Raw genomic sequence first — 26763 nt, forward strand, 5'->3', positions numbered from 1 at the left:
AGGCTGTGCGCGCCCTCCTCCCCGCTGGAGCCGGGCCCGAGCGGGGCGGGCGAGGGGATGCGCCCTCGGAGAGAGGGCAGCGGGGCCGCCCGGGCAAGGGCATCTGAAGGAAAGGCGGCCGCCTAAAGGGACGATGACGACGACGAGCGCCATGGACGCCGCCGAGCCCCACGAGGGGGCGCGCCGGCCGCTCCAGGGGCCCCCCGACCCTCGTCCTAAGGCGCCGCCGCCGCCGCCCGTGATGGACGGCGAGGCCGCGGGGAGGCCCCCGGGCGGATCCAGGTCGGGCTGCCAGCCCCCCGACGGCAGGTCGGAGCCCCCCACCCGGAAAGGCTCGGCGGCCCCCAGCAAAGCGGAGATGGCGCCGGCCACCGTGGCCGAGCAGATCGTGGCCGCCGACATCGCGTCCGCGGCTGCCGCCACCGCCAGCCCCGACGGCCCCGAGGGCACCTTCGTGCAGCGGCAGCTGGGCGCCATGCTGCAGCCGGCCGTCAACAAGTTCTCGCTCCGCATGTTCGGCAGCCACAAGGCGGTGGAGATCGAGCAGCAGAGGGTCAAGTCCGTCGGGTACTGGATCATCCATCCCTACAGCGATTTCAGGTGAGCGCGCCGGAGGGGGTGGGCTTCGGGCACCCCCACCCCAGGGACCCACTTCTCAGCGGGGGTGGAGGTGGGTGCGCCCTGAAAGAAGGACCCACCAACCGGGTCGTGGGAAATCAGAGCGCGGGGCGCGCGGCGCTGTCCGAGGTGCTGAATCTCTCTCGCTTGCAAGCTGCACTCGCCCAGGCCGTCTGAAGGGCCAGACGGTGGTGGTTTGCTTTGGGCTGTCCTCGGGGCGGGGGCTTTTGGCGAGCTGCTCTTAAAATAAAGCGCTGGGCGCATTCATGGCGTCATCGGCCTCTTCCACAACATTACCCTCACCAACTTCTCTTTAGCACCCCCCCTCTCCTTGCAAGGCGAAAAGGGGGCGGGGGAAGGAGAGAGAGACATATATTCTTGAAACAACAGGGCCAGCCCTCCTTCCCAGGGCTATTTGGCCCACGTCTCCCCGTTGTTTACTTATTCATTTATTCGTTCTATTTATATCTCCTGCCATTCAGTTTACAGTAAAACTCCCAGGACAGATTCCGAATTATCCCCACTATTAAAAAGGCGGGAGGAGCGAGGGGGGGGGGACGGGGGGGAGTGAGTCATCCCTGATCCACCAGACCAGGTGCTCTCATTTCACATCCTGCCTGCAGGAAAGCAAAGGTCTTAAATTCCTCCTTGACCGGTCTGTGTGTGCCACCTGGGCCTTGCTCATGCCATGCGTCCCAATTAACCAATCTGTGTTGGCCCTTGGTAAATGCAAATATGGACCCCAGCTCTTGCTGTGGATGTAAATTGAAGGTTAAGGGGGCTGTGAGGGGAGCCTGCAAACAGAGACTGTAGTTCTGTGGTCAGAGCATCTGCCTTGCCTGCAAAAGGTCTCTGGCAGCATCTCCAGGTAGTCCTGTCTGAAATCTTGGAGAGGCACTGCCAGTCAGTGTAGACAGCACTGAGGTACATGGACCAATGGTCTGACTCAGTGTAAGGCACATTCCTATGTCCTCCCGCCTGTCTGTCATGGGTCCCTAGGCAGAGGAATCCTTCAGGCGGAAGGATCATAGCTCGGTGGTAAAACACATCCTTTAAGGATAATAATTTCATTATCTGTACCCTGCCCATCTGACTGGGTCACCCCAGCCACTCTGGGCAGCTTCCAGTACATACAAAAACATAATAAAGCATTAAACGTTGAAAACTTCCCTATACAGGGCTGCCTATAGATGTCTTCTAAAGGTTGAATAGTTACTTGACATCTGACAGGATAGTCCTTGACATCTGACAAGAGGGCGTTCCACAGGGTGGGTGCCACTACGGAGAAGGCCCTCTGCCTGGTTACCTGTGACTTTACTTCTCGCAGTGCGGAAACAGTCAGAAGATGCTCAGAGCTAGATCTCAGTGTTCAAGGTGAACAATGTGGGTGAAAGCCCTTCTTCAGGTATACAGGGCCAAGGCTGTTTGGCATACTTTGCATGTAAAAGGTCCCAAGTTAAGACAACAACAATGACTTGTACCCCGCCCATCTGACTTGGTTTCCCAGCCACTCTGGGCGACTTCCAACAGATTATAAAAGAACACATAATAAACCAGACGTTGAAAGTTTCCAATACAGGGCTATCTTCGGATGTCTGCAGGTCATATACTGTACCGTATTGGCCCACATATAAGCCACACCCACAAATAAGCCACACCTTTAAAATTCAGGGGGGGGGGGAATAAAAAAAAGACAAAACCCAGATGTAAACCGCTCCCTTAAAATTCGGTTCCATTTTACCATATGTCTGTTTCAGCGGCGGTATCATAGAAGCCAATTTTTGTAAGGTTGTGAATTTAACTTTAACCTTTCATGGTCAGATTTTGGGGGGAAAGTGAGGCTTATATTCAGGCCAATACGGTAGTTGTTTATCTCCTTGACACCTGGTGGGAGGCTGCTCCACAGAAGGCCCTCTCCCTGCTTCCCTGCAACTTCATTTCCCGCAGGGAGGGAATCTCCAGGAGGCCCTCAGAGCAGGACTTCAGTGTCCAGGCTGGACAATGGGGTGGAGATGATCCTTCAGGTATCTTAGAGAATGCCTACTAGTTAGTACTGATAGCATTGAGCTAGATAGAGCAACAATCTGCCTTGTTATAAGGCATCTTCCTCATTTTAAAGGGTTGCAGGACTGTCCTTGAAGAGCCCAGGCCAGGTGTGGAAAACCTCAGGCTCAGGAGCCAAATGCAGCCCTCCAGGCCTCTCTATGTAGCCCCTGGACCCTGTCCCTAAGCCATGCCTCTCAGCTATGCTGTCAAACACCCTCCTCAAATATTTTGGCCTGGCTGGATCGAACCTTGAAGTAGGCCAGTGTTTCTTGCTTGCATGGGTGGATGTTGGAGGAGAGAAAGAAAAAAGTGTGTGTGTGTGTGTGTGCGTGTGTGTGTGTGTGTGTGTAAGTAAGCTTCTGACCTCTGAGTGGCTAAATATTTGGATTGGATGGAGCAAGAACATGTGCTTACAGAAGCACAAGCTGGTTTCAGGGCATATTGGTCAATCATACATCAAGGTCTAGTACTCCAACACCTTGTGGAAAAATGTACCTCAAAAAAAGGAGGATCCCTTTATGCAGCCTTTATAAATTTTAAATCTGCTTTTGATTTGATATCACGAGACAGATTTTGGGGGAAACTAAGTTCCTCAAACATAGATAGACGATTACTGCTTCTCATCCGCAGTTTATATGAAAACACCTGTGTCCAGGTTAGGTGTGATCAAAGGGCCATTTATCTAAGGAAATTCAAACCATGTTGTGGTGTTGTTGTTGTTGTTGTTGTTTAGTCGTTTAGTCGTGTCCGACTCTTCATGACCCCATGGACCAGAGCACGCCAGGCACTCCTGTCTTCCACTGCCTCCTGCAGTTTGGTCAAACTCATGCTGGTAGCTTCGAGAACACTGTCCAACCATCTCGTCCTCTGTCGTCCCCTTCTCCTTGTGCCCTTCATTTTTCCCAACATCAGGGTCTTTTCCAGGGAGTCTTCTCTTCTCATGAGGTGGCCAAAGTCTTGGAGCCTCAGCTTCAGGATCTGTCCTTCCAGTGAGCACTCAGGGCTGATTTCCTTAAGAATGGATAAGTTTGATCTTCTTGCAAGAGTCTCCTCCAGCACCATAATTCAAAAGCATCAATTCTTCGGCGAAACCATATTGTACAAAAGCAAATTGACACCTCCATTGCCCTGCCCACTTTTGTCCCAGGCCACACCCACCTCCAGCCCCAATGCAGCTTCTCTGTCTGGCCCCTTGGGCTCTCTCTGTATCCCCAAGCCACACCCCTCTTCCTAGGCCACGCCTCTCAGCAGCCCTGCTTCATATACCCCTCGAGTGCTTTTGTCTGCCATGCAGTCCCACCAGAAGCTTTACTGTGAGCCAATACGGACCTTGCCAAGGAAAATGTTCACCGGTCCCAGGTTTGGCTGATGACAAAAACAAGCCACTGGCTAGGAGCACAGTGTTTATGTGGGGATGGAGGGGTGACTATTGTGAAGTGACTAACATCTTTGTAATTAACTTACATTTTGTGGCTGAGTGCCAGTCTCTTTCCTACTTACCAGAACATGCAATCTCCTTTTAACTTCTCAGAAGGTTAGAGCCAGTGGTGGCTGAGGCCCCTTTCAGCTGGTGGAGTGGAAGGCAGGGAGCTGAACAGTAGGTGGCGCCAGAGCCGGTGGCAGGCAGAGGAGCCAACTAATTCTAGATTCTAGTTTTGTCCCACCCTCCTCCTCTTCCCCCCTACAAGGAGCAACACGAGACTAAGAAGGTAGAGGAAGCTGACAGGCAGAACCACCCCCATGGACCTAGGACTAGGACCACGGCCTAGGACTCTCTTACCTATGGGACCGCGGAGGACCTCAAGGTCCATAAATAGCAACACCCTAGAGGTCCCAGGCCCTAAGGAAGTCAGATTAGCCTCAACCAGAGCCAGGGCCTTTTCAACACTGGCTCCTGCCTGGTGGAACACTCTGCCTCATGAGACCAGGGCCCTGTAGGATCTGATTTCTTTCCGCAGGGCCTGTAAGACAGAGTTGTTCCGCCTGGCCTTTGGCTTGGAGTCAATTTGATTCCCTTCCCCTCTTTCTTTTTTCCTTTCTCCTTCTGTGATGGAACTCCTATTTGGGGACTTCCCTGGCTTTTTTCTGGCCCACGTAGGACCAGTCTGGATAGTGGGCCTTGGTGAAGATTTGACGTTTTCATCCCCAAAAAGTTTTCGATTTGAGTTTCTGCTGAAATGAGGCTGCATTTTAATGTATTTTAATCTTGTTTTTAAGTTGTATTTTAATCAATTGTTTTTATACCTGGTGTTAGCCGCCCTGAGCCTGGTCTTGGCTGGGGAGGGTGGGGTATAAATAAATTATTATTATTATTATTATTATTATTATTAACTGGATATAGGTAAGGAGGCCACAGGTGGGGCACTGGCTAAGGGCAAACTGAGCTTGGTGTGACACTTCCCGCTTTGCCCTCATGGACCAGCCTCCCTTTTCTGGACAGGTACCGGGTTCAAATGCCTGCTTAACTTGTGAAGCCCATTGGGTGGCCTCAGGCCAATCACAATCTCTCAATTTGGCCTACCTCACAGGCTTACTCTGAAGGTGAAACGGGGTGTGTGTGTGTGTCCTGCTGGCTACTATGAGCTCATAGAGCAGAGTTTCCCAAACTTGGGTCTCCAGCTTTTTTTTGGACTACAGTTCCCATCATCCCTGATGACTGGTCTTGCTAGCCAGGGCTGATGGGAGTTGTAGTCCAAAATCAGCTGGAGATGCAAGTTTGGAAAACCCTGTCTTAGAGGAAGGTTGTAAAGAGTTTTAAAAAAATTAAACTTTGCATGTACCGTATTTTTCGCTCTGTAAGACGCACCAGACCATAAGACACACCTAGTTTTTGGAGGAGGAAAACAAGAAAAAAAATATTCTGGATCTCAGAAGCCAGAACAACAAGAGTGATCGCTGCACAGTGAAAGCAGCAATCCCTCTTGCTGTTCTGGCTTCTGGGATAGCTGCGCAGCCTGCATTTGCGCCATAAGACGCACACACATTTCCCCTTACTTTTTAGGAAGGAAAAAGTAAGTCTTATAGAGCAAAAAATACGGTAGTTAGGGGAACCTGTTGCATTCAAGACATTGCTGGACTCCAACTCCCATCTGCCCCAGCCAACATGTCCAATGGTCATGGGTGTTAGGAGTTGTAAATAATGGGCCCTGCCTGCTAGCCTGCTCCCTAAAATATCACTGGTTTGCTCATTTCTATATACAATGGTACCTTGGTTCTCAAACTTAATCCATTCCGGATTTCAGTTCAACAATTACTTTAAAAAAATACATATTTTGTTCTGTGCAAATGGCTTTAGATACCTATTAGGTCCATAAATTACCATATAGCATATATTCAACACAAAAAAACAGCGACAATTTGTCGTTGAGAAAGGACAGCTGGACATATAAAGGGCCCCATTACCTTCAGTAGCTTAGGGCCTCATCAAACCTAAATCCAGCCCTGCCAGCAACATATGGAGGGCCACAAATTCTGCACCTTGGAGGTACGGGGTAGCATGGAGAGTGCCCAGCAAACGAACAGTCAAGGATGATGCTGTGGAGGGATAGCTCTATAGCAGAGCACTCTCTCTGCGCGTAGATAGCCTCAGATTAAACCCCTAGCATCTCCTATAGGGCTGGGGATGTTGTCTGTCTAAACCCCGGAGAACTGCTGCCAGTCAGTTCTGGGAGACTGGGGAGGGAGGGAAGCTGCCCTTCGCAGGAAGAGGAGACTCCCTGGCTTCTTCGGCAGCCTGTCTGATCTCTGCCTCTTGGCCCCCCTCCTCTCCAGTCTCCGCTTCTGCCTCTGGTTCTGAACTGCTCTCTGACACAGACTCTTCCTGCTCACTAAACCCTGTTGCCTGTTCAGCTTCCCACACCTCCTGCTCCCAGTCCTCTCCTTCTGACTCACCCCCATCCTGCCACCAACCCCCTGGCTCTGAGTCTTCTTCCCTTGCGGGTACCCCAGCTGGTGCCTCTAGCTAGTCCATGACACCCAGAAGGGAATATGACCCTCCCCTTTTAAAAGGCTAAAGGCACAGGATTGATTCTCTAATGCTGCATGGGTACCTCTAGCTCACCAGCTGTCTTTGGACTACAGCTTCCATCATCCCTGATCCTAGGCTGCACTGGCTGGGTCTGATGGGAATTGGAGTCCAACAATTTCTGGAGGGCCACAGGCTACAACAGAGAAGAGGCTTGGTCAGCAGTGGAGGAGAAGTTGAAATCTCTTTCAAAGTTTGACTCCAAAAGCCTGAGGGCTAGAATGTTGGTGGTTTGAAAACAGGAAGGCGATGCAATTGTCGGGCTGCCAGGTTTCGCACCAGAATGATTGCCCATCTTGTGTTTGCATAACAAATCTGTGGCCATGTGGAAATACATGCGGCCTGCTTCCCTCGGTCTCCTCGCTGCTCTCTGTATTTAACAGCTTGAAGATTTCCGTATTTGGCACACCCTGAGCAACAGATGTGTTCACATGTCAATAGAGATCAGGAACCAATTCACACACACAGCGATTTCTCACAAACCAGAGTCAATGTGAGTTGCCTTTTGGGGCAAAATAGTTGGGGATGAAAAAGAAGAAACAAGCAAGTTTTATATATATATAATAGCAAGTAGGTAAAGGGACCCCTGACCATTAGGTCCAGTTGTGACTGACTCTGGGGTTACGGTGCTCTTTGGAATTTGCACCAAAGAGTCAGTCTCCTATCTGAGCAACGTACGCCCAGGGTACCAGTAAGAGACACTTGCCTCCTTGGCATCTGGTGCAGCAGGAACCTGGGAATTGCCAAAAGGGAACTGGGGATTTAGTTGGCACAGAGAAGGGAATCCCATGGCAGCAGTCTCAGTCTGCCAGCTCAAGGCAACCCTGTAAAAGGGAACCTGCGAAAAAGTCAGCTGAGCGGAAAATTCTAGGGCCTGCGAAAACGAGCTCATCCTTCACCAGAAGGCTGGGGATGGCTTCCAATCTGCATGGACTATTCCCAGCATTTTCCTAGCTCTGTTCCTTGGTCCACTCACCTCAGCTCAACTGCAGAAGGTGACCTTCGGGTCACCTTGGAACTTTTGGGTGGGTACCTCCATCTCTCTGATTCCAATGTTGAAGTGCTGAGTGCAGTTCCTTGTATTTGCCAGAAGGTTGCGGCAGAAAGTTGGTGAGAGAGAACGGAACCGGGTGACTGGGGCCTTGAAGAGCTTCGCTCTAGACAGCACCATTTTGTTGCAGTGTGTAATATTTAAAAGGAAATCTAAATTACTTTCCCCGTTAATAACCAAACCATTTCCATTGTGACCAGGGCGCTTTTATTTATTTATTTCAGCCAGAGCTCACTGGAGCTCAGCTCTGGCAGCTATCAAGTGGGCGCCATTGCCATTCTAAGAAAACAAGGGAGAAGTTCATGGTGAACTCCAGCACCTCTTTTTCTAGAAAAATAGCACTGATTGTCACCAAAAAAATAACTTTCTCTTTGTCACACACACACACACACACACACACACACACACACACTGTTCTACTCGTGTGTAGGACCCTGGTAGAGACCCATGCCTGACTGGCATGTTCTCTCTCCTGGTCTGTCGGGAACTTCAAAAGCTTTCTCCAGCCCAAACATCACAGCGACTGATACCACAAGGCATTAGCATGCTTTAGGATCCTGCAGAGTGTTAGCAATTTGCGACTCAGACTCAGTAGCACAGCATTTTGGCTAAATTACGTTTATTTACATATAACACACCTGGAGCATTCTGACTTAGCTCCTTCCTCTTTCTCATCAGACAGCAAAGGGAAAGAACAAAGGACAATGGTCCCACATCACGGAACACAGTAATACCAAAACATCCTGTCTCCATCACTTCCCACACGGTGGAATGAAAACATACACTGTCGTGTGATAGACAACAATCTCATGACTGCAAGCATGGAGCAAGAATCCTAACAACACACACACACAATCATTTCTGCTCTTTATTTTTATAAGGCAACTTTCTGGCTGCACAATCTTTTTTTTAAAAAAAAAATATTTTTTATTACATTTTCAAATACTCAAACAGAAATATAAAGGTCATACAGAAGAAATAAAAGAAACAAACAAAAAAAAAGAAATCTGGCTGCACAATCTTGGGGTTGTTTTTCAGTGTGGATTTCTACCCTCCCAGAATAAGTCAGGGGTGTCCTGAGATGGTGAAAAGGTTCTCTGCTTTTAACAGGAGATATTTGACAGGAGAAACTTCTTCCAACAGTGCACCCTACTTGCTGGGAAACGCTTCCCCTGAGGGTTTCTGGGAATCGGACAATATTAAGGGAAAATTCCTTATTTATCAGTTGCTAAGTTAGATCAGGTCTTGTCACCCACTAGGAGAGGTAAAGGTAAAGGGACCCCTGACCATTAGGTCCAGTCGTGACCGACTCTGGGGTTGCGGCGCTCATCTCACTTTATTGGCCAAGAGAGCCGGGGTACAGCTTCCGGGTCATGTCACCAGCATGACCAAGCCGCTTCTGGCGAACCAGAGCAGCTCACGGAAACGCCGTTTACCTTCCCGCTGGAGCTGTACCTATTTATCTACTTGCACTTTGACATGCTTTCGAACTGCTAGGTTGGCAGGAGCAGGGACCAAGCAACGAGAGATCACCCTGTTGCGGGGATTCGAACCGCCGACCTTCTGATCACAAGTCCTAGGCTCAGTGGTTTAACCCATAGCGCCACGGAAAATTCCTCTTTTATCAGTTTCTAAGTTAGATCAGGTCTTATCAGCCACTAGGAGAACCTTGACGTTATAAGAGCAATGGACAGAAAGGCTTGGCTTGACTCCCATAATCCTTTGCTCACTCCGCTCAGCGTAGAGGAATTCTCATTGTCTCCAGGCCTTGTTCATCGATCTTCGACAGATGGTATGTTACAGGGCAAAGGCTTTTGACCTTCTCCTTAGGATGAGACATGAAATAGGATTAAGCGTTGTTGATCGCGTAATGATCTTTGGTCAATAAACACATGGCTTCTCTATGTATTAATTCTTTGAGCCCTTAACAAAAAACGAAAAGCCAACTGGCAGATGGAGATTGTAATTCACAAAGAAAGCTCCCCTGGATAAACGGCTGTGAATGACAAGCCTTTCTTTCTTTTTATTTATGTGATCTATAGGCTGACTGATTGATTTACACCATGGCTAGGCAAACTAAGGCCCGGGGTCCAGATCTGGCCCAATCACCTTCTCAATCCGGCCCATGGACGGTCTGGGAATCAGCGTGTTGGGGAGTAGAATGTGTCCTTTTATTTAAAATGCATCTCTGGGTTATTTGTGGGGCATAGGAATTCGTTCATTCCCCCCCCCCAAAAATATAGTCCGTCCCCCCCACAAGGTCTGAGGGACAGTGGACTGGCCCCCTGCTGAAAAAGTTTGCTGACCCCTGATTTATGCTCTTGATGAAGAGCAGTGAAGGTACAGGGATATGTTATCCCTTTGATTGCCCTCTGCTCACCCATCCCATCCAATCCTTGTGACTCAAAAGAGTTAAGAAAGAAGATGATAAGGCTGGAGAAAAATCTCACTAGAGCAGGAACGCCAGAGCCCTGCAAATGCAGCTTCAGTGCTTGGGCAGAGCACCAGAAACCTATGAAACAACTATAAGGTTAGGTAGGGTGCCTCTGAGCACGTCCAGAGTGCATTTGCCACTCCACTGCATAATCACTACCCTCCTAGCATCCCAATTTGGGGAGAGGGAGCACGCTCTCTCGCAGAAAAGGAATCAGGAGCTTAGAAACTACCTGCAGCAAAAGGGATGGAGTGCTCCTGTTCAGGGTTTTAGCCAGCCATACCCTTTCCCACATACTCCGTTCCTTTCTCCCTCCTGCTTTCCACTCCACCTGTGGTAGAGGCCACAATTTGTGACCACTGAGCATGCTCAGTCCACATTTGGGCAGATTTGAGTCCCCTCCTCTTTTACGCTCACCCCACTTTATTGAGGGGTCCTTTGGTAAACCTTGGGGTTCCCCCAGACCTGTTGATACCCCTCCCTTGTGCTTGGAAGGTGGCTTTTCGGAACTACATAGAAATAAAGCAAATTTGAACCTGCTGTTATTGTTGTTGTTATCGCTACTACTAGTACCAGTGGGGTTTTTTTGGAAATGAAATAGGTGCCAGTACACACCAATCGTAAATAGGCTGTGCCAGTGCAGAGGCAGTATAGAAATGAAATTAATAACAACGATAAATTGCAGTGTAAAAAAAAAAGGGCAACGAGATATTCCATTGTGGTGACTGTAAACTAGGTTTTAAGGCGCTATTTGTCAACCAGCTTATGTATCTGAGTTTCTGACACTGCCATGTACGCATACCCTCCAACATCTCTCCGATGAACATAGGGACGTCCAGTGCTACTTTTTGAGAAAAAGAGGTGCTGGAACTCACCACGAACACCTCCCTCGTTCTCTTAGAATGGCAATAGCACCATGGGTGTAGTCCTTTATATAAACTTTTTTATTAGTTTTTCTACATATCATTTTCAACAGTAACTAAACATACTTTCCTATCTTATATCATCTTTTTTTTTTGACTTCCATCAATCACACCTGAAAATTTTCCAATCTAATCACCAATTATACATTTCTTACTTCCACAATTACATTTAACTTGTAACTAATATCTCTATTCTTTCTCTACTTTGCAATGCTTCATACATTTCTCCTTACGAAACTTCTTGTAGTCCTACTAGCGTAATTTGTGGATTACAGTTGCTCTTCAAAGAGTTCGTATATTTCTTCCAATCTTCTGTAAATCTCTGGTCCCGCAGGTTTCGAATCCTTCCTGTCATTTTGTCCAATTCTGCGTAGTCCATTAATTTTGTCTGCCATTCTTCTTTCATTGGGATTCCTTCTTGCTTCCATTTCTGGGCTAACAGTACTCTTGCTGCTGTTGTTGCATATAAAAACAATTTAACATCTTGCCTATTAATATATTCACCTATAATACAAAGTAAAAATGCTTCTGGTGCGCCATGGGTGTAGTCAAGAGGGGGCAGCTGCCCCCCAAGCAATAAAAATTGATAAAAATTCAAAGCTAACTGAGGTTCTGCCCCCCCCACAAAAGCCTGCCCCCCAACAAAAATCCTGGCTACACCGAAGAATAGCACCCCCCTGAGAGGCGCCGGAACTGAGTTCTGGCTGAAAAAAGTCCTATTCCATACCCTCCGCCATTTCTCCGATGAAAATAAGGACATCCCACCGTCCTCTCCAACATTCCTCCAATGAAAATAGGGACGTCCAAAGGAAAAGCGGGGCATTCCAGGATTAAATCATAAACCAGGATGGCTTCAGTAAATCTGGGACTGTCCCTGGAAAATAGGGACACTTGGAGTGTCTGTGTATGTAATTTACCCAAAACCCTCCAAGAAATTTCTGGCAGACCCTCTTTCCCTCCTTGCTGTGACGAAGTGCGCTTGCTTCTACTCCCTTTGCAGGTTCTACTGGGACTTGATCATGTTGCTCCTCATGGTTGGCAACCTCATCATCTTGCCCGTGGGCATCACGTTTTTCAAGGATGAGAACACCCCTCCGTGGATCGTCTTCAACGTCCTCTCGGACACCTTCTTCCTGGCCGACCTGGTCCTGAACTTCCGCACGGGCATCGTGGTGGAAGACAACACCGAGATCATCCTGGACCCTCACACCATCAAGATGAAGTACCTTAAGACCTGGTTCCTGGTGGACTTTGTCTCCTCCATCCCCGTCGACTACATCTTCCTCATCGTGGACCTGGAGACCCAGGTGGACTCCGACGTCTACAAGACGGCGAGGGCGCTGCGCATCGTCCGCTTCACCAAGATCCTTAGCCTCCTGCGCCTCCTGCGCCTCTCCCGCCTCATCCGTTACATCCACCAGTGGGAGGAGGTGAGTCAACATCAGGACCACTGCACCATGTGACTCCAGCCAAGGTAGATGCAAAAGTACGGTGGCCCACCAGGTTGGGCTTGATAGGCCTCCCACTTTACCAACAACCCATGGCCGTCTGTATGTAGCCTGATCGGGCTGCCTTTGGTTTAATAATAATAATAATAATAATAATAATAATTTAATATTTATACCCTGCCCATCTGGCTGAGTTTCCTCCCAATCAAGTGTAAAAACAGTACAGCGTTAAATATTAAAAACTTCCCTGAACAGGGCTGCCTTCAGATGTCTTTTAAAGATAGGATAGTTGCTTATTTCCTTCACATCTGATGGGAGGGCGTTCCACAGGATGGGCACCACTACCAAGAAGGCCCTCTGCCTGGTTCCCTGTAACCTCACTTCTCGCAATGAGGGAACCGCCAGAAGGCCCTCGGCACTGGATCTCAGTGTCCGGGCTGAACGATGGGGGTGGAGACGCTCCTTCAGGTATACAGGACCAAGGCCGTTCGTGTACAGTGGTACCTCGGGATGCAAACCGGATCTGTTCTGGAGCCCCATTCGCATCCTGAACAGAACATAAGACACAACTGCGCATGCGCGGGTCGCGTTTTGCCGCTTCCGTACATGCGCGTGACGTCATTTTGACTGTCGGTGCATGCGTGAGCTGCGAAACCTGGAAGTAACGCATTCCGTTACTTCCAGGTCGCCTCGGAGTGCAACCCGAAAATACTTATCCTGAAGTGTATTTATCCCGAGGTATGACTGTACTGGCTACCAATTAGATTCCGGGCCCAGTTCAAAGTGCTGGTTTTGACCTATAAAGCCTTAAACATCGCAATACCTCAAGGACCGCCTCTTTCTGTATGAACCTACCCAGACCCTGAGATCATCTTCTGAGGCCCTCCTTCGTGTGCCTCCTCCTTGAGAGGTCTGGAGGGTGGCAACACGAGAACAGGGCCTTCTCTGCAGTGGCCCCCCGCCTGTGGAATGCTTTCCCCAGGGAAGTTCACCTGGCACCTTCATTACACACCTTTAGGCACCAGGCAAAAATGTTCCTTTTTAACCAGGTTTTTGGTTGATCTGTTTGACATCCTATACCCTTTTAAAATGTGGCTCTTTTCGGGGGGGGGGGGCTGTTATTGGGTTGTTGTTTTTCTGATTATATATGTTGTGATCTTTTCTGTGAACTGCCCTGCGACCTCCAGGTATAAACTCAATCAATAATAATAATAGTGCGCTCTGGTTATTGCTGGACTATGATTTGCACAAGCCTCTGGCGCCCTGAATTAATTAAATAAAATAATCAAGATTCCCCCACCGCCCATCACAAGATTTGCATACCACTTGATTGTAATAAAAGCTCAGAACAGTTTGCAAAAGGAATAAGGCAATTAAATAGTCATTAATAAAAACAAACAGTTAGAAACAACTAAACTTTCCAAAAAAGAAAAGATAAAATCAAGATTAGACCTGGCATGAAGCATCTTTCTCATATCCTAAGGGAAATATCGCAGTTTTGTGAGCTCACCCAAGCCCGAACTCCCCTAGAGGTCTGTTCCATGAACCTCCACAGATGTGTATTATTATTGCTGTGGTGGTTACAATTAATTTGTTAATTGCCTTCTAAACCACTGTCTCAAGGTTATTCACACATCAGATAATTAAAAACAACGAGCGTATTTAAAGTGAGTCCAAAACCTAAATAAGTGGTCCACTCTCATGGTAATAATAATAATAATAATAATAATAATAATAATAATTTATTATTTGTACCCCGCCAATCTGGCTGGGTTTCCCCAGCCACTCTGGGAGGCTTCCAACAAAGATTAAAAATACATCAAAATGTCACACATTAAAAACTTCCCTGAAGAGGGCTGCCTTCAGATGTCTTCTACATGTCAGGTAGTTGTTTATCTCTTTGACATCTGGTGGGAGGGCATTCCACAGGGCGGTGCCACTTCCGAGAAGGCCCTCTGCCTGGTTCCCTGTAGCTTTGCTTCTCACAGTGAGGGAATTGCCAGAAGGCCCTCAGAGCTGGACCTCAGCGTCCGGGCAGAACCATAGGGGTGGAGACGCTCCTTCAGGTATACTGGGCCCAGGCCACTTAGGGTCATGCAGCCGAAAGGCACCCCAGGCAGCTACTGTCTCTCCTCTCACGGTCTGTCCCGGCTTTCTCTCCTCTTGTCCAGATCTTCCACATGACCTATGACCTGGCGAGCGCGGTCGTGCGGATCGTCAACCTCATTGGGATGATGCTCCTCCTCTGCCATTGGGACGGCTGTCTCCAGTTCCTGGTCCCCATGCTGCAGGACTTCCCTGAGGACTGCTGGGTCTCCATCAACCACATGGTGGTAAGGGCCTCTCCACAGCATTCCTATAAACAGGCAGAGCCAGCTTAAGACAGGTAGAGGCCCTACTGTGGATCAAATCTATGCTTCCAGGTGCCATAAGAAAGCTGCAGAGATAGCGCAGGATAGTGCGCACCCCGGAAATGATCTCTTTCAGCTTTTGCCTTCTGGAAGAAGGTACAGGGTTATAAAGACTACGACTGAGAAACAGTTTCTATTCAAATGCAATTTTGGTTTTAAACGCAGTGTAAGGTAGTCTCTCTATAGGTACCCGGGTGGCGCTGTGGGTTAAACCACAGAGCCTAGGGCTTGCCGATCAGAAGGTCGGTGGTTCGAATCCCCGCGACGGGGTGAGCTCCCGTTGCTCGGTCCCTGCTCCTGCCAACCTAGCAGTTCGAAAGCACGTCAAAGTGCAAGTAGATAAATAGGTACCGCTCCGGCGGGAAGGTAAACGGCGTTTCCGTGCGCTGCTCTGGTTCGCCAGAAGCGGCTTGGTCATGCTGGCCACATGACCCGGAAGCTGTACGCCGGCTCCCTCGGCCAATAAAGTGAGATGAGCACCACAACCCCAGAGTTGGTCACGACTGGACCTAATGGTCAGGGGTCCCTTTACTTTTAAGGTAGTCTCTATGGGAGTATATTGTATTTAATGATGGGGTATTTAGGGGGCATACCAGGCTGGGATAGCTGGGATAGCAGACTTGTTGGTTTATGAATGTCTGATGTAGATTTTCAATTTCGTTGTTCTGTATGGGACAATGACAATAAAGATTATCGTATCGTATCAGCGTAAGGTTGCTTCCTATTTAAACCAGCCCTTAAACCAGCCCATAATTCTAGAAAAGGTTTCCCAAACTTGGTTTTCCAAGCTGACTACAACTCCCATCATCCATAGCTAGCAAGGCTAGTGGTCAGGGATGATGGGAATTGCAGTCCCCAAACAGCTGGGGACTCCAGTTTGGGAGACACTGTTCTAGTTGATATATGGTCAAAACACCTCTGGCCACATCACCCTTCCAAATTTTAACTTTCCTTTGAGCCCATAATTCTAGAACAGCTGTTTTTTGACAACAATTCCTAGCTAGCAGGACCAGTGGTCCGGGATGATGGGAATTGTAGTCCGACAACAGTTGGGGGTCCAAGTTTAGGAAAGCCTGTTCTAGAACAATGAAAAGAAGTGGGTTTAAAAAATAAAATAAGGTCACTTGGAGGTGATCTCTGTGGTCACCCTAGGTAACCATACTGACCAGAAACGGCTGTTTCAATGGACCTGTGCAGGTGAGACTGCTCCCACCTCCACAAATGTGCACACCGACGACCGGCCTGCGCTGAAGCCCGCTTCTTTCTCTGCCCCACAGAATGACTCGTGGGGCAAGCAGTACTCTCACGCCCTCTTCAAGGCCATGAGCCACATGTTGTGCATCGGGTACGGGCAGCAGGCTCCTGAGGGCATGACGGACGTTTGGCTCACGATGCTGAGCATGATCGTGGGGGCCACCTGCTACGCCATGTTCATCGGCCATGCCACCGCCCTCATCCAGTCACTGGACTCCTCTCGCCGCCAGTACCAGGAGAAGGTGAGCTGCAGGGTCGCCCGGTTTTGCTTGTGGAGGACCTGGTGTCTTGCAATGTGCCTTGTGGGAAAGCTGAGCTCTTGCAGGCTCACCTTGCCGGTCAGTTTCAAAGCAGGCTGGAAGCTGAGAGTTGCCACACAATGCAGGAATAGTCAGCGTAGACTGGTCTGAGCTAGTTGGAGCAAGGGGTCTGACTCAGTCCAAGACTACTTCCCATGCTCCTATGCTTCCAGCCAACAGAGGACACTGGGATTATCCCCATATGGGATAGATCTACATGTATATAGTTTGTAACTAAGTCTGCCTTCAGGGATCCAGCTGTGAACTGAATGTGAGTAAACTACTTTTTATATACTTTAAACAAGATTGTGGCGTGTTTATTTTTTAAGATAGATAATAAGGAACTTACTAGGAATATACAATTCAGTACTGAATTGTGTAATAGTGAAAGGCTTACACAAGCCTGCAGCCAGCTACCCACTGTGAGTTTAAAAGTGGAATGTAAAACTCTGCTAAGTAAAGGAACTTGCTAGTGCAAGTTAGGAAGGATATTAATAACCAGGCAGAGGGCCTTCTTGGTAGTGGCGCCCACCCTGTGGAACGCCCTCCCCTCAGATGTGAAGGAAATAAGCAGCTATCTTATCTTTAAAAGACATCTGAAGGCAGCCCTGTTCAGGGAAGTTTTTAATATTTAACGCTGTACTGTTTTTAACACTTGATTGGGAGCCGCCCAGAGTGGCTGGGGAAAGTCAGCCAGATGGGCGGGGTATAAATAATAATAATAACATAACAACAACAACAACAACAACAATATATCCTCTCCTGCCTTCCTGAACAATGTTCTGCTCCCACAAGTTGGGCCTCTGGCCTGATCCAGCTGCGCTCTTCTGATTTTCTTCTCCCCTCGTCTCTCCTCCTAGTACAAGCAAGTGGAGCAATACATGTCCTTCCACAAGCTTCCGGGAGACACACGGCAGCGGATCCATGAGTACTACGAACACCGTTACCAAGGCAAGATGTTTGACGAGGAGAACATCCTGGGGGAGCTGAGCGAGCCTCTCAAAGAGGTACGTACCTGGGCAGCACCCATATCTGGAGAGGGAGGGGTAGTCAAGGTTGGGGAACAGGGATAGGGAAAAGGGAATCCAAAGCTCTTCACTGCAAAACAGCACTCATATAAGCTAAGGGGGGAAAGTCTTAGTTGAACAAACTCATGTTGTTGGACGTGCCTCAGTATCTGGCAGTGGGACGCGGGTGGTGCTGTGGTCTAAACCACTGAGCCTCTTGGGCTTGCCGATCAGAAGGTCAGTGGTTCGAATCCCTGTGACAAGGTGAGCTCCCGTTGCTCTGTCCCAGCTCCTGCCAACCTAGCAGTTTGAAATCACACCAGTGCAAGTAGATAAATAGGTACCACTGTGGTGGGAAGGTAAGCGGCGTTTCCAAGCGTTCTGGTTTCCATCACGGTGTCCCATTGCGCCAGAAGCGGTTTAGTCAGGCTGGCCATATGACCCGGAAAGCTGTCTGTGGACAAACGCCGGCTTCCTTGGCCTGAAAGTGAGATGAGTGCCGCAACCCCGTAGTCGCCTTTGACGGGACTTAACCGATCCAGGAGTCCTTTAGCTTTAGGTAAAGGTAAAGGGACCCCTGACCATTAGGTCCAGTTGCGGACGACTCTGGGGTTGCGGCGCTCATCTCGCTTTACTGGCCGAGGAAGCAGGCATACAGCTTCCGGGTCATGTGGCCAGCATGACTAAGCCGCTTCTGGCGAACCAGAGCAGCGCACGGAAACGCCGTTTACCTTCCCGCTGGAGCGGTACCTATTTATCTACTTGCACTTTGACGTACTTTCGAACTGCTAGGTTGGCAGGAGCAGAGACCGAGCAACGGGAGCTCACCCCGTCGCGGGAAGTCAAACCGCCAACCTTCTGATCTGCAAGCCCTAGGCTCAGTGGTTTGGACCACAGCGCCACCCGCGTCCATTTACCTTTACCTTTACCTTTTACCTAATCTTTGACAAGTGAGATACACAACACTGTTTCCTTGGAATAAAGTCAACAGAGACTGTGGGGTCTTTAGGATATTCCTTTTTTTCTACACATATATATAACCTGAGCATAGGTTGGAGGGGCTCACAGCACTGACGCTCTTGTAGATCTTGCTTCCACATTGGGTTTCCAGGGGGGCAGGGTGCCCCCAAAGCCCAGCACAGAGCAAGACATGTCCCTATGCCTTCCACTTCCAGCAGCGCTCCAAAAACTCACTCACACGATTCTCACATGCGCAGGTTTTATTCCTTTCTGATTTATGACCTGCCCTGCCGCCCCCTTTTAGGAAATCATCAACTTCAACTGCCGCAACCTGGTGGCCAACATGCCGCTGTTTGCCAACGCTGACCCCAACTTTGTGACGGCCATGTTGACCAAGCTGCGCTTTGAGGTCTTCCAGCCGGGGGACTTCATCATCAGGGAAGGCACCGTGGGCAAAAAGATGTTCTTCATCCAACACGGCGTGGTCAGCATCCTGACTCGAGGCTCCAAAGAGATGAAGCTCTCAGATGGTTCCTACTTTGGGGGTAGGTGTTAGAGAAGAGGGGTGTTGGGGGGGGGAGCAATCAGCAAGCTCCCAAACATGGCTTTGTGTTTTTCAAATTTATTTACACTTTCAAAATTCAAGCTTAAAGATGGCTGGCGAACCGGGGTTGCTGAATTGTGGAGGCAATAACCAGCATTCTCGCAATGTATGATTCTTCAAGGTGTGAGTGCCAATAATTTTGTAGCCCAACCAAGAACAGCCACGCTGTTTTAATCCATTTTGCTCCTGTTTTCTACCATTATTGGCAGCCGCTGTGCGGCAAATTTGATGTTGTTGCTGTTGATAGGTTCTACGTGCTCTTTAATCCAGCTAATCGGGAATCATGTAGCCAACATAATGACATCACGGCACCAAATAACCAATCAGGTTTGGCTAGGTGAGAACATCACCAAGCCAAATCAGAGAGAGGTAAATGCTTTCTGACCTCGCTCTGAATGGTTAGGACTCTCTTTTTTGGGTCCCATTTTGCAGCCTACCTGAATGAGTGCCGAAAAGGAAATAGGGAAAAAGTTTGGGTGAGCAGGTTGGCTTGAAAGGGGTCAGGTCCCCCCCCAAAAAAACACACACACACACATGCTATTTGTGTCAGCTCCAGTAATTCCCTTTTGTAGAGGAGTATGAGAACAGTTCGGGCCTAAGATAGATGCACAAGCTTTCCTCCCTAAACTGCCTCTCCCAGAGTTATCCTGGAGGCAACCCTTGCTTGCCATAGGTGATCAAGCAACAGGGTGCAAACCTCTCCTGGCAAACACCTGAAACTGTTCCTGATCCCCATCCCCTCGATTGGTCCCTGCAGAGATCTGCCTCCTGACCCGCGGCCGGCGTACGGCCAGCGTGCGTGCCGACACCTACTGCCGCCTCTACTCGCTCTCGGTGGACAACTTCAATGAAGTCTTGGAGGAATATCCCATGATGCGCCGGGCCTTCGAAACCGTCGCCATGGACCGACTGGACCGCATAGGTGAGACGTGTGGCTGGAGGCTATTGGTCACTTGGACCAACGCACTGGCTAGGGCAGGGGTGGGGCCTCACTCCCTTCTGGGCAGCCTTCTGGAGGACACATGCCGGTGGAGGCTGGGACCAGGGGAAGAAGCAGGCAGAGTAACAGAAGTAAATTCTGCCATTTGTATAGTAGGTTGGTGTGGCAATCACACAGGGTCCCCGGACGTTCGGAGGTCTATTGACCCTGTGCCACCACTGTACTTGCGTTCTTCGCTGCCACCAACCCGTTTCCCACAGGTACACATGGAGTCCAGTCAGTTGTTAACATTAACAAATAATCAAGTTTATTTTATAGGCATGAACAAGCTTATGGTTACAGTTAATTTTTCTTGGCAGTTTCTTAATCTTAGTTCCTTAACTGTCCTATTCGTTCCTAACAACTTCAAACTGATTATCCCAACTAACTACAGTGGTGCCTCGCAAGACGAAAATAATCCATTCCGCGAGTCTCTTCGTCTAGCAGTTTTTTCGTCTTGCGAAGCAACCCTATTAGCGGATTAGCACTATTAGTGGTTTAGCCGCTTAGCGGCTATTAAAGGCTTAGCGGCTAAAAGGCTATTAGCGGCTTAGAAAAAGGGGGGGAAAGCGAAAAAATTGCAAGACTCGCAAGACGTTTTTGTCTTGCGAAGCAAGCCCATAGGGAAATTCGTCTTGCGAAGCAGCTCAAAAACGGAAAACCCTTTCGTCTAGCAGGTTTTTCGTCTTGCGAGGCATTCGTTTTGCGGGGCACCACTGTATCTGACTCCACCTAACAATTTCTCTCACTCTCTCACCACACAACTCAACCAACCCACAAACTCTTCCTCCCTCTTCCTTCTCCAACACCCAACTCTCAACTGACTTTCACACAACACCCCCTCTAACCCTAACTCCTCCTATCAGTTTCCACTGGCCAATCACATCACACTCATTTTAACCCTTTCCTTATGACCCAGCTAGGAGGCAAACGCCACAGTTGGTTTCTACAGACACTCACAAAAGGCCTCTCTCCTGCATCCAGACCAGCAAGAAGCAAGACCAGAGCTCACAGGCACATCCCAGTCAGGGGGAAACACTCACAGAGGGTGTGGAGCTGGGCTGGTGTGTGTGGGGGGGGTGGCCTGGGAAGACCCCCCACACCAGCCCAGCTCCAGAGAGCCCTAGAGACCAGCATTCAGCCTGAGGTTCTCCACTCCTGGCCTGGGGGCAGGGGACTCTGGGGGGAAGTCAGAGGCACTGATTATGAAGCAAAAAAAACCAAGCCCCCTGCTTATCTCTCCCTTTTTCTGCTCCCCCCCCTCTCTCACACGCACACACAAATACACACTCCCTCTTCATCCCCTCCAACACCTCAAAGGAAAAAAATCTGATGCCACCTTCCCATTTTTATTCATGAAAGCACAGCAGCCATTTGGGGCACTGTGATTTTGAACGATTTTGTGCCACAATTTCGCCCCCCCCCCCCGATAAAAGCGCTTTTTTCAGGCACAGTGCAAGATCGCAGCCCCCAAAAAGATTGGGGGGGGCAATCGCGGCACAAAATCATACAAGAGATCATGGTACCCCAAAGAGCTGCCATGCTCCCGCAAGAAAAAAACAGATGTCCCAGTTTTTTTCTGGGATAGTTGAAGGATATGCCTCTTTCTTCCACACCTCTCTCTCAATTCCTCTCTTTTTGCCATCTCCTTCTCTCTCTCTGCTGCTCGCTTCGCTCTCACTCTCTTTTCGCCCCTTCTCTCTTACTCTCTGGGTTGCAGTTACAGGTAGGTAGCCGTGTTGGTCTACCGTAGTTGAGACAAAATAAAAAAATTCCTTCCAGTAGCTCCTTAGAGACCAGCTAAGTTTGTTATACCCTCTCTGGGTTGCATACAGCTAATAATAATAATAATAATAATAATAATAATAATAATAATAATAATAATTTTTTATTTATATCCCGCCCTCCCCAGCCGAAGCCGGGCTCAGGGCGGCTAACAACAATAAAATAATACAACATTCTAAAATCATTTCATTATAAAATTAATTCAAATCAAATTGATGGCAACCATGAGGCTAGAGTTCTGTGAAGATTGCCAAAGGAGGGAGTCAGGCTGTGCCCTGGCCAAAGGCCTGGTGGAACAGCTCTGTCTTGCAGGCCCTGCGGAAAGATGTCAAGTCCCGCAGGGCCCTAGTCTCTTGGGACAGAGCGTTCCACCAGATCGGAGCCACAGCTGAAAAAGTCCTGGCTCTGGTTGAGGTCAGCCTAACCTCTCTGTGGCCTGGGACCTTCAGGATGTTATTGTTTGAAGATCGTAAGTTCCTCTGTGGGGCATACCAGGAGAGGCGGTCCCGTAGGTACGAGGGTCCTAGGCCCAACTCTGAGCAGTCCCATTGAAACTAATGAACCTAACTTTGGTCCACTAACGGGCCTACTCTAAACAAGAGGCAGCCTTCGATTTCTGCCACCCTCTCCTTCCCTCGTCCCCCTGCCCTTTGCCCACCAGCACGGAATTCACCCCAAGGTAGCTTGACCAAGCCTCTGGCACTGTGAAAAGAGGCTGTGTTTGCTTAAGGCCTAGCGTGGAAGCCCTTCCGCTGCTGTGCGTAGACATGATGATGATGATGATAAATAATGCCCTTTGCTCATCCTCCGGTGTCTCTCCAGGTAAGAAGAACTCCATCCTGTTGCGCAAGCGGGCCGAACACAGCTCCAGCTCCGTCAACCAAGAGATCATCCAGCAAATCGTCAAGCACGACCAGGACATGGCGCACAACATCCAAGAGCTGCAGCCGGTGGTGGCCGGGCGCGAGCTCAGCGGCAAAGCCGTGATCTGGGAGCCCCTGGTGCACGCTCCGCTGCAGACCGCCGCCGCCACCACAAACGTCGCCATTGCCTTGACGCACCAGCAGAGCCTCGCGGCTCACATCTTCCTGCCCCCTTCTTCTGTAACCAGCCCTCTATCCCCCGACGCCACGCTATACCCTCGCCAGCCCCGGCGCTCCCAGCCCAGCTTGGGCGGCTCGCGCCCTTCTTCGGTCAGCTCTCCCGCTTCGGGGGCGCAGTCCCACTTACAGACGCCGGCGGTCGGGTCTCCGTCCTCCCCTATGGTCCAGTGCCCGTCGCCCTTGGAAAGCACCGGCCCCCGTGGCGTTCCTCTCGGACCCCCCATCCCGCAGCCCATACAGAAAGCGGAAGCTGCCTCAAGCCAGCCTCAGCTCTCCAAGTCCCGCGGCGCCTCTGTCTCCACCTCGCTCCTGCAGCAGCCGGCGAGCATTGCGGCCATCCCGCCCGGACGGACTCTCCACTACAGCCTCTCGCGGGCCACAGGCTCCCACATCTCCTTGTTTCTGCAGCCACAGCAGCTGGTCAAACACCGCAGCACACAGGGCCTGTCGGCGGGCCGCCTCACCCAGGATGTTAGGCCACTCTCGGCCTCCCAGCCTTCCTTGCCGAACCGGCTCACCCAGCCGGCGGACATGGGCCCCCCTCAGCAAGCCCGGAAGTCGGCCGGGAACCTGACATACCGGTCGTCTCCTTCGGTCCCCGGGCTTCTAGCCAAGCCGGCCCCCAGCGCTGCCAGGCGTCCTGTTTCTCCCCAGCAGGCCGCTTCGGGGTCCAGCCGGTCCGGGAGCGGGCCCAGCACCCCTCAGTCGCCTGCCACCACACCCCGCCACACGGCCGCCCCGTCCCGCAAAGGTTCTGTGGCATTCAGCCCCGACGTGGACACTGGGAAAGCGAAGCTCACGTCCAATATGTGAGGCCGCAAGAGTCCAGGGCTGCACTTTCTGATGTCGGAAGGTCAGCCTGTAGGAAAGGCAGGCCTGGGCAGGTGCGGGGGCCAGGAGGCCCGTCCAGAGATAAGGAAACGGGTACTTGGGCAATTTGCCACCATCTCGGGGCAGGCTGTCTGCCTCGAACGTCGGCCTGATGGGTCTCTGAGCCATGACTGACTGGAGAAGGAGGGAGGGAGCTGTTCCCTCGAGGAAAGCCCAACGTCCCCACTGCCGCCATCTTAGCTCCTTGCCAAAAGGCACCCGCCGAGCCCCGTGCCGCACCCGCAGGGGGCAGAAAGCCAGGCCACAAACCCCCTCAGCCACCCTTTGGTTGGGGACACTTGTCCTTGGGCCTCATTTCTGCCCTGCCCCCTTTGGACCTATTAGTGCCTCCACACACCCCATTTCCAGGCCTGCCCTTGACGGTGGGTTGTGTGGGCTTTGCCCCATATCGAAACCCCCACAGGGCCAGTGGGGCGAGGAGAGGCAGCAGAAGGGATTCGCTTTCAATAAAGTCTGGGCGCCCCGTTCCCTCAGCACAGCCTGTCTTTTTGAACGTGAAGGAAGAGGTGCGGAGGAGGCCGAACGACAGTCCCAGAAGTCTCCGGCCACACAAAATCTGCCTCCGACGTCCAGCGCTGGGTGGTGACAACATTGTGGACACTCCTGGATGAGTGCCATGCCCCCTTGTACCCTCTCTCCCCCCCTCCCTTGAGGGGTATTTTTAAGAAGGAGATATTTTATCTGGTCCTACTTCTCTTCCCCAACCTCCCCAAGCCCGTTCTCAATTTGTGCAATATGAGATCTCAAGGTGTCTTGTGAGAGTGTGTGTAGCTGTAGAAACCCCCGGTTCCATGGGAGAGGGGAGGAAGGACACCCGTCCAAGTCCTTTGCCCCCCACATCTGTCCGTCTCTTCTGTGCCGGAGACAATGGGTTGGAAATCCGATTCTGATCTTGCTACTACTGCCATAAATTTAGCAGCTGGGCCAGGCAATAGGGAGCCCCCCCCCCTTATACACACCTATGAACCCCCTGTCTCTTCTTCCCAACCGAACTGGTTCAGGGACCACTCACTTGAAGGTGCATCGAGGCCTACCTGGTAGGGCTGCACTGCAGACTTCCTCAGAGGAGTCTGCTTGGCATTTTGATCCCAGTTCCATCTGGGGAGGGTGGCCTTAGAAAGCACCTGCCCCCTCTGCTTCCGATTAACTACAGGTTCATCCATACTAATGTTAGAATCATAGAAATGTAGAATTGGAAGGGACCCCGAGGGTCATCTAGTCCAACCCCCTGCAATGCAGGAATCTCAACGAAAGCATCCACGACAGACGGCCATGTTGTAATGTATATAGGCAGTTTCTTGTGCCTCCGTCCATTCTCTGTCGTCTGTATGATGCTCTCCTTCAAATCACACTTTCCCTTCCTTCAAAATCCCGATTCAGGGAGGGGGAAGTGTGATTTGGAGGAGAACCGACGACGGAGCATGAATGGGGGTCCAGGAAGCTGATGATCCACATTCAGCGGCTGTAGGGAGGGCCCCAGAAACTTATTTACTTCTCCCTGGTTGCCTTTACTGTAGCTCTGTCACTCGATTGAAGGCACTTTTGCCTATCTGATTTAGATGATTCACCGGTAAATTAATCAACAAAATCTGCACACATTGCCTGCATATCAACAAGGAAAAAAATCATTCATATATACATACATATACATATGCGCACAGTATACAGTTCTCTCCAAAGTTCTGTCAGTGCAACAGAACATTCTCCCCCCATGCCTCCCACCACAAATCTGTTCTATGGGGTTAACGTTAACCCAACCCTCTGGAATAGATGTGGGGATAGCATGGGTCACACACAGTGGGGAAGAACCATGGGGAGAGTTCTGTTGCACAAGTGCAAATCTTTGTGCTAATAGAAGGAGCATGAATTAGAATTTGTCTCAAACTCCAATCTGTTAATCCGGGGCTGGAGAACCTGCCCTGCCCTCCTGGTGTTGCTGGACTCCAACTCCCACAATCCCTGAGCGTTGGCCATGCTGTCTGGAGCTGATGGGAGCTGGAGTCCTATAATATTTGGAGGGCCAGTGGCTGAGGAAGGGGGTGCGGGGGTGTGGTCCGCCCTGGGTGTCATCACTGGGGTGTGTGTGACAAAATGAATTTTAAAAATAATAATAAATTGGGCTCATGGAACTTTTTAGGAGTGACGTGGTGGCTTAGGCGCCTGTAGGTTCCGTGCTGCCTGAAACGGCAGCATGGGGCTTACGTCTGCCTACCGCCTCTGCCTCAGCTGCCCTACAGCTGAGGTGGAGGCGGCGGAGAGGCGCCAAGCGTCAGAGAGGCTTGCCCCGCCCCCTGGGTGGATCGCCCCGCCCCCATGGGCAGGACACGCCCCCACACCAGGCACCCGAGTGACTAGCTATGCTGCTGTGGAGGACCACATACATTCCTGATCTCTGGATTAATCGGATGAAATGATTTAAACGTTTCGGACTGAGTAAAGATTCTAATTCCATTTCAATACAGGCATTCCCATTCTACACTCATACTCATATTAATATTATCTTAAAAGAGGCACTCCCCTTTTACTCTTCATGTCAGGAGGGAATACCTCTTCTAAAAAGCCAACTTCTGTGACCAGTACAGGCACTGTATCCAACTTTACACCTACTCACAGTAGACCCATACAGGGCGATTCACTTTCGTCCATCGGTTTTCAGTTGGGTCTTCTCTAAGAAGAACCCACCCTCTAGCAAACAAAGTAAGCTTTTACTATTCAAAGCTATTGTGTTAAAGAGGCAGATTTGTGCAGATTTAATTGATTTGTGCAGATTTGATGGATTTTTGCTATTTCTTTAATCAAGTGACAGCCCTACTTTGTTTTCCTTTTGGTTATTTTAAAAAGTATTTTTTAATTGAATTTTACTCATATAACCCGAATAACAAAATAGAATTTCATGAAACAAACACACAACCCTGCTTTGTTTTGT

The 26763-nt window shown here is 50.0% G+C and overlaps 1 protein-coding gene across 1 annotated transcript; it reads left to right on the forward strand.

The window, feature by feature from the left end:
• The first annotated feature begins 222 nt into the window (after positions 1 to 222).
• On the forward strand, positions 223 to 25525 carry HCN3 (hyperpolarization activated cyclic nucleotide gated potassium channel 3). Its single transcript, XM_028710789.2, has 8 exons — positions 223 to 600; positions 12097 to 12526; positions 14716 to 14877; positions 16233 to 16451; positions 17369 to 17515; positions 18780 to 19020; positions 19837 to 20001; positions 22666 to 25525. The coding sequence occupies exons 1-8, from the start codon at positions 242 to 244 to the stop codon at positions 23757 to 23759; spliced, it is 2817 nt and encodes a 938-aa protein (XP_028566622.2). The 5' UTR covers positions 223 to 241; the 3' UTR covers positions 23760 to 25525.
• Positions 25526 to 26763: the final 1238 nt, after the last annotated feature.

This window comes from Podarcis muralis, chromosome 16, assembly GCF_964188315.1.
Source record: "Podarcis muralis chromosome 16, rPodMur119.hap1.1, whole genome shotgun sequence".
Classification (NCBI taxonomy): domain Eukaryota; kingdom Metazoa; phylum Chordata; class Lepidosauria; order Squamata; family Lacertidae; genus Podarcis; species Podarcis muralis.

Bases quoted from the DNA above. Each gene is read 5' to 3' on its own strand.
- HCN3 (XM_028710789.2), top strand. From the start codon at position 242: ATGGACGGCGAGGCCGCGGGGAGGCCCCCGGGCGGATCCAGGTCGGGC. The intron at 12,527-14,715 runs GTGAGTCAACAT...CCTCTTGTCCAG, and splicing joins ACATCCACCAGTGGGAGGAG to ATCTTCCACATGACCTATGA. The intron at 19,021-19,836 runs GTAGGTGTTAGA...TGGTCCCTGCAG, and splicing joins AGATGGTTCCTACTTTGGGG to AGATCTGCCTCCTGACCCGC.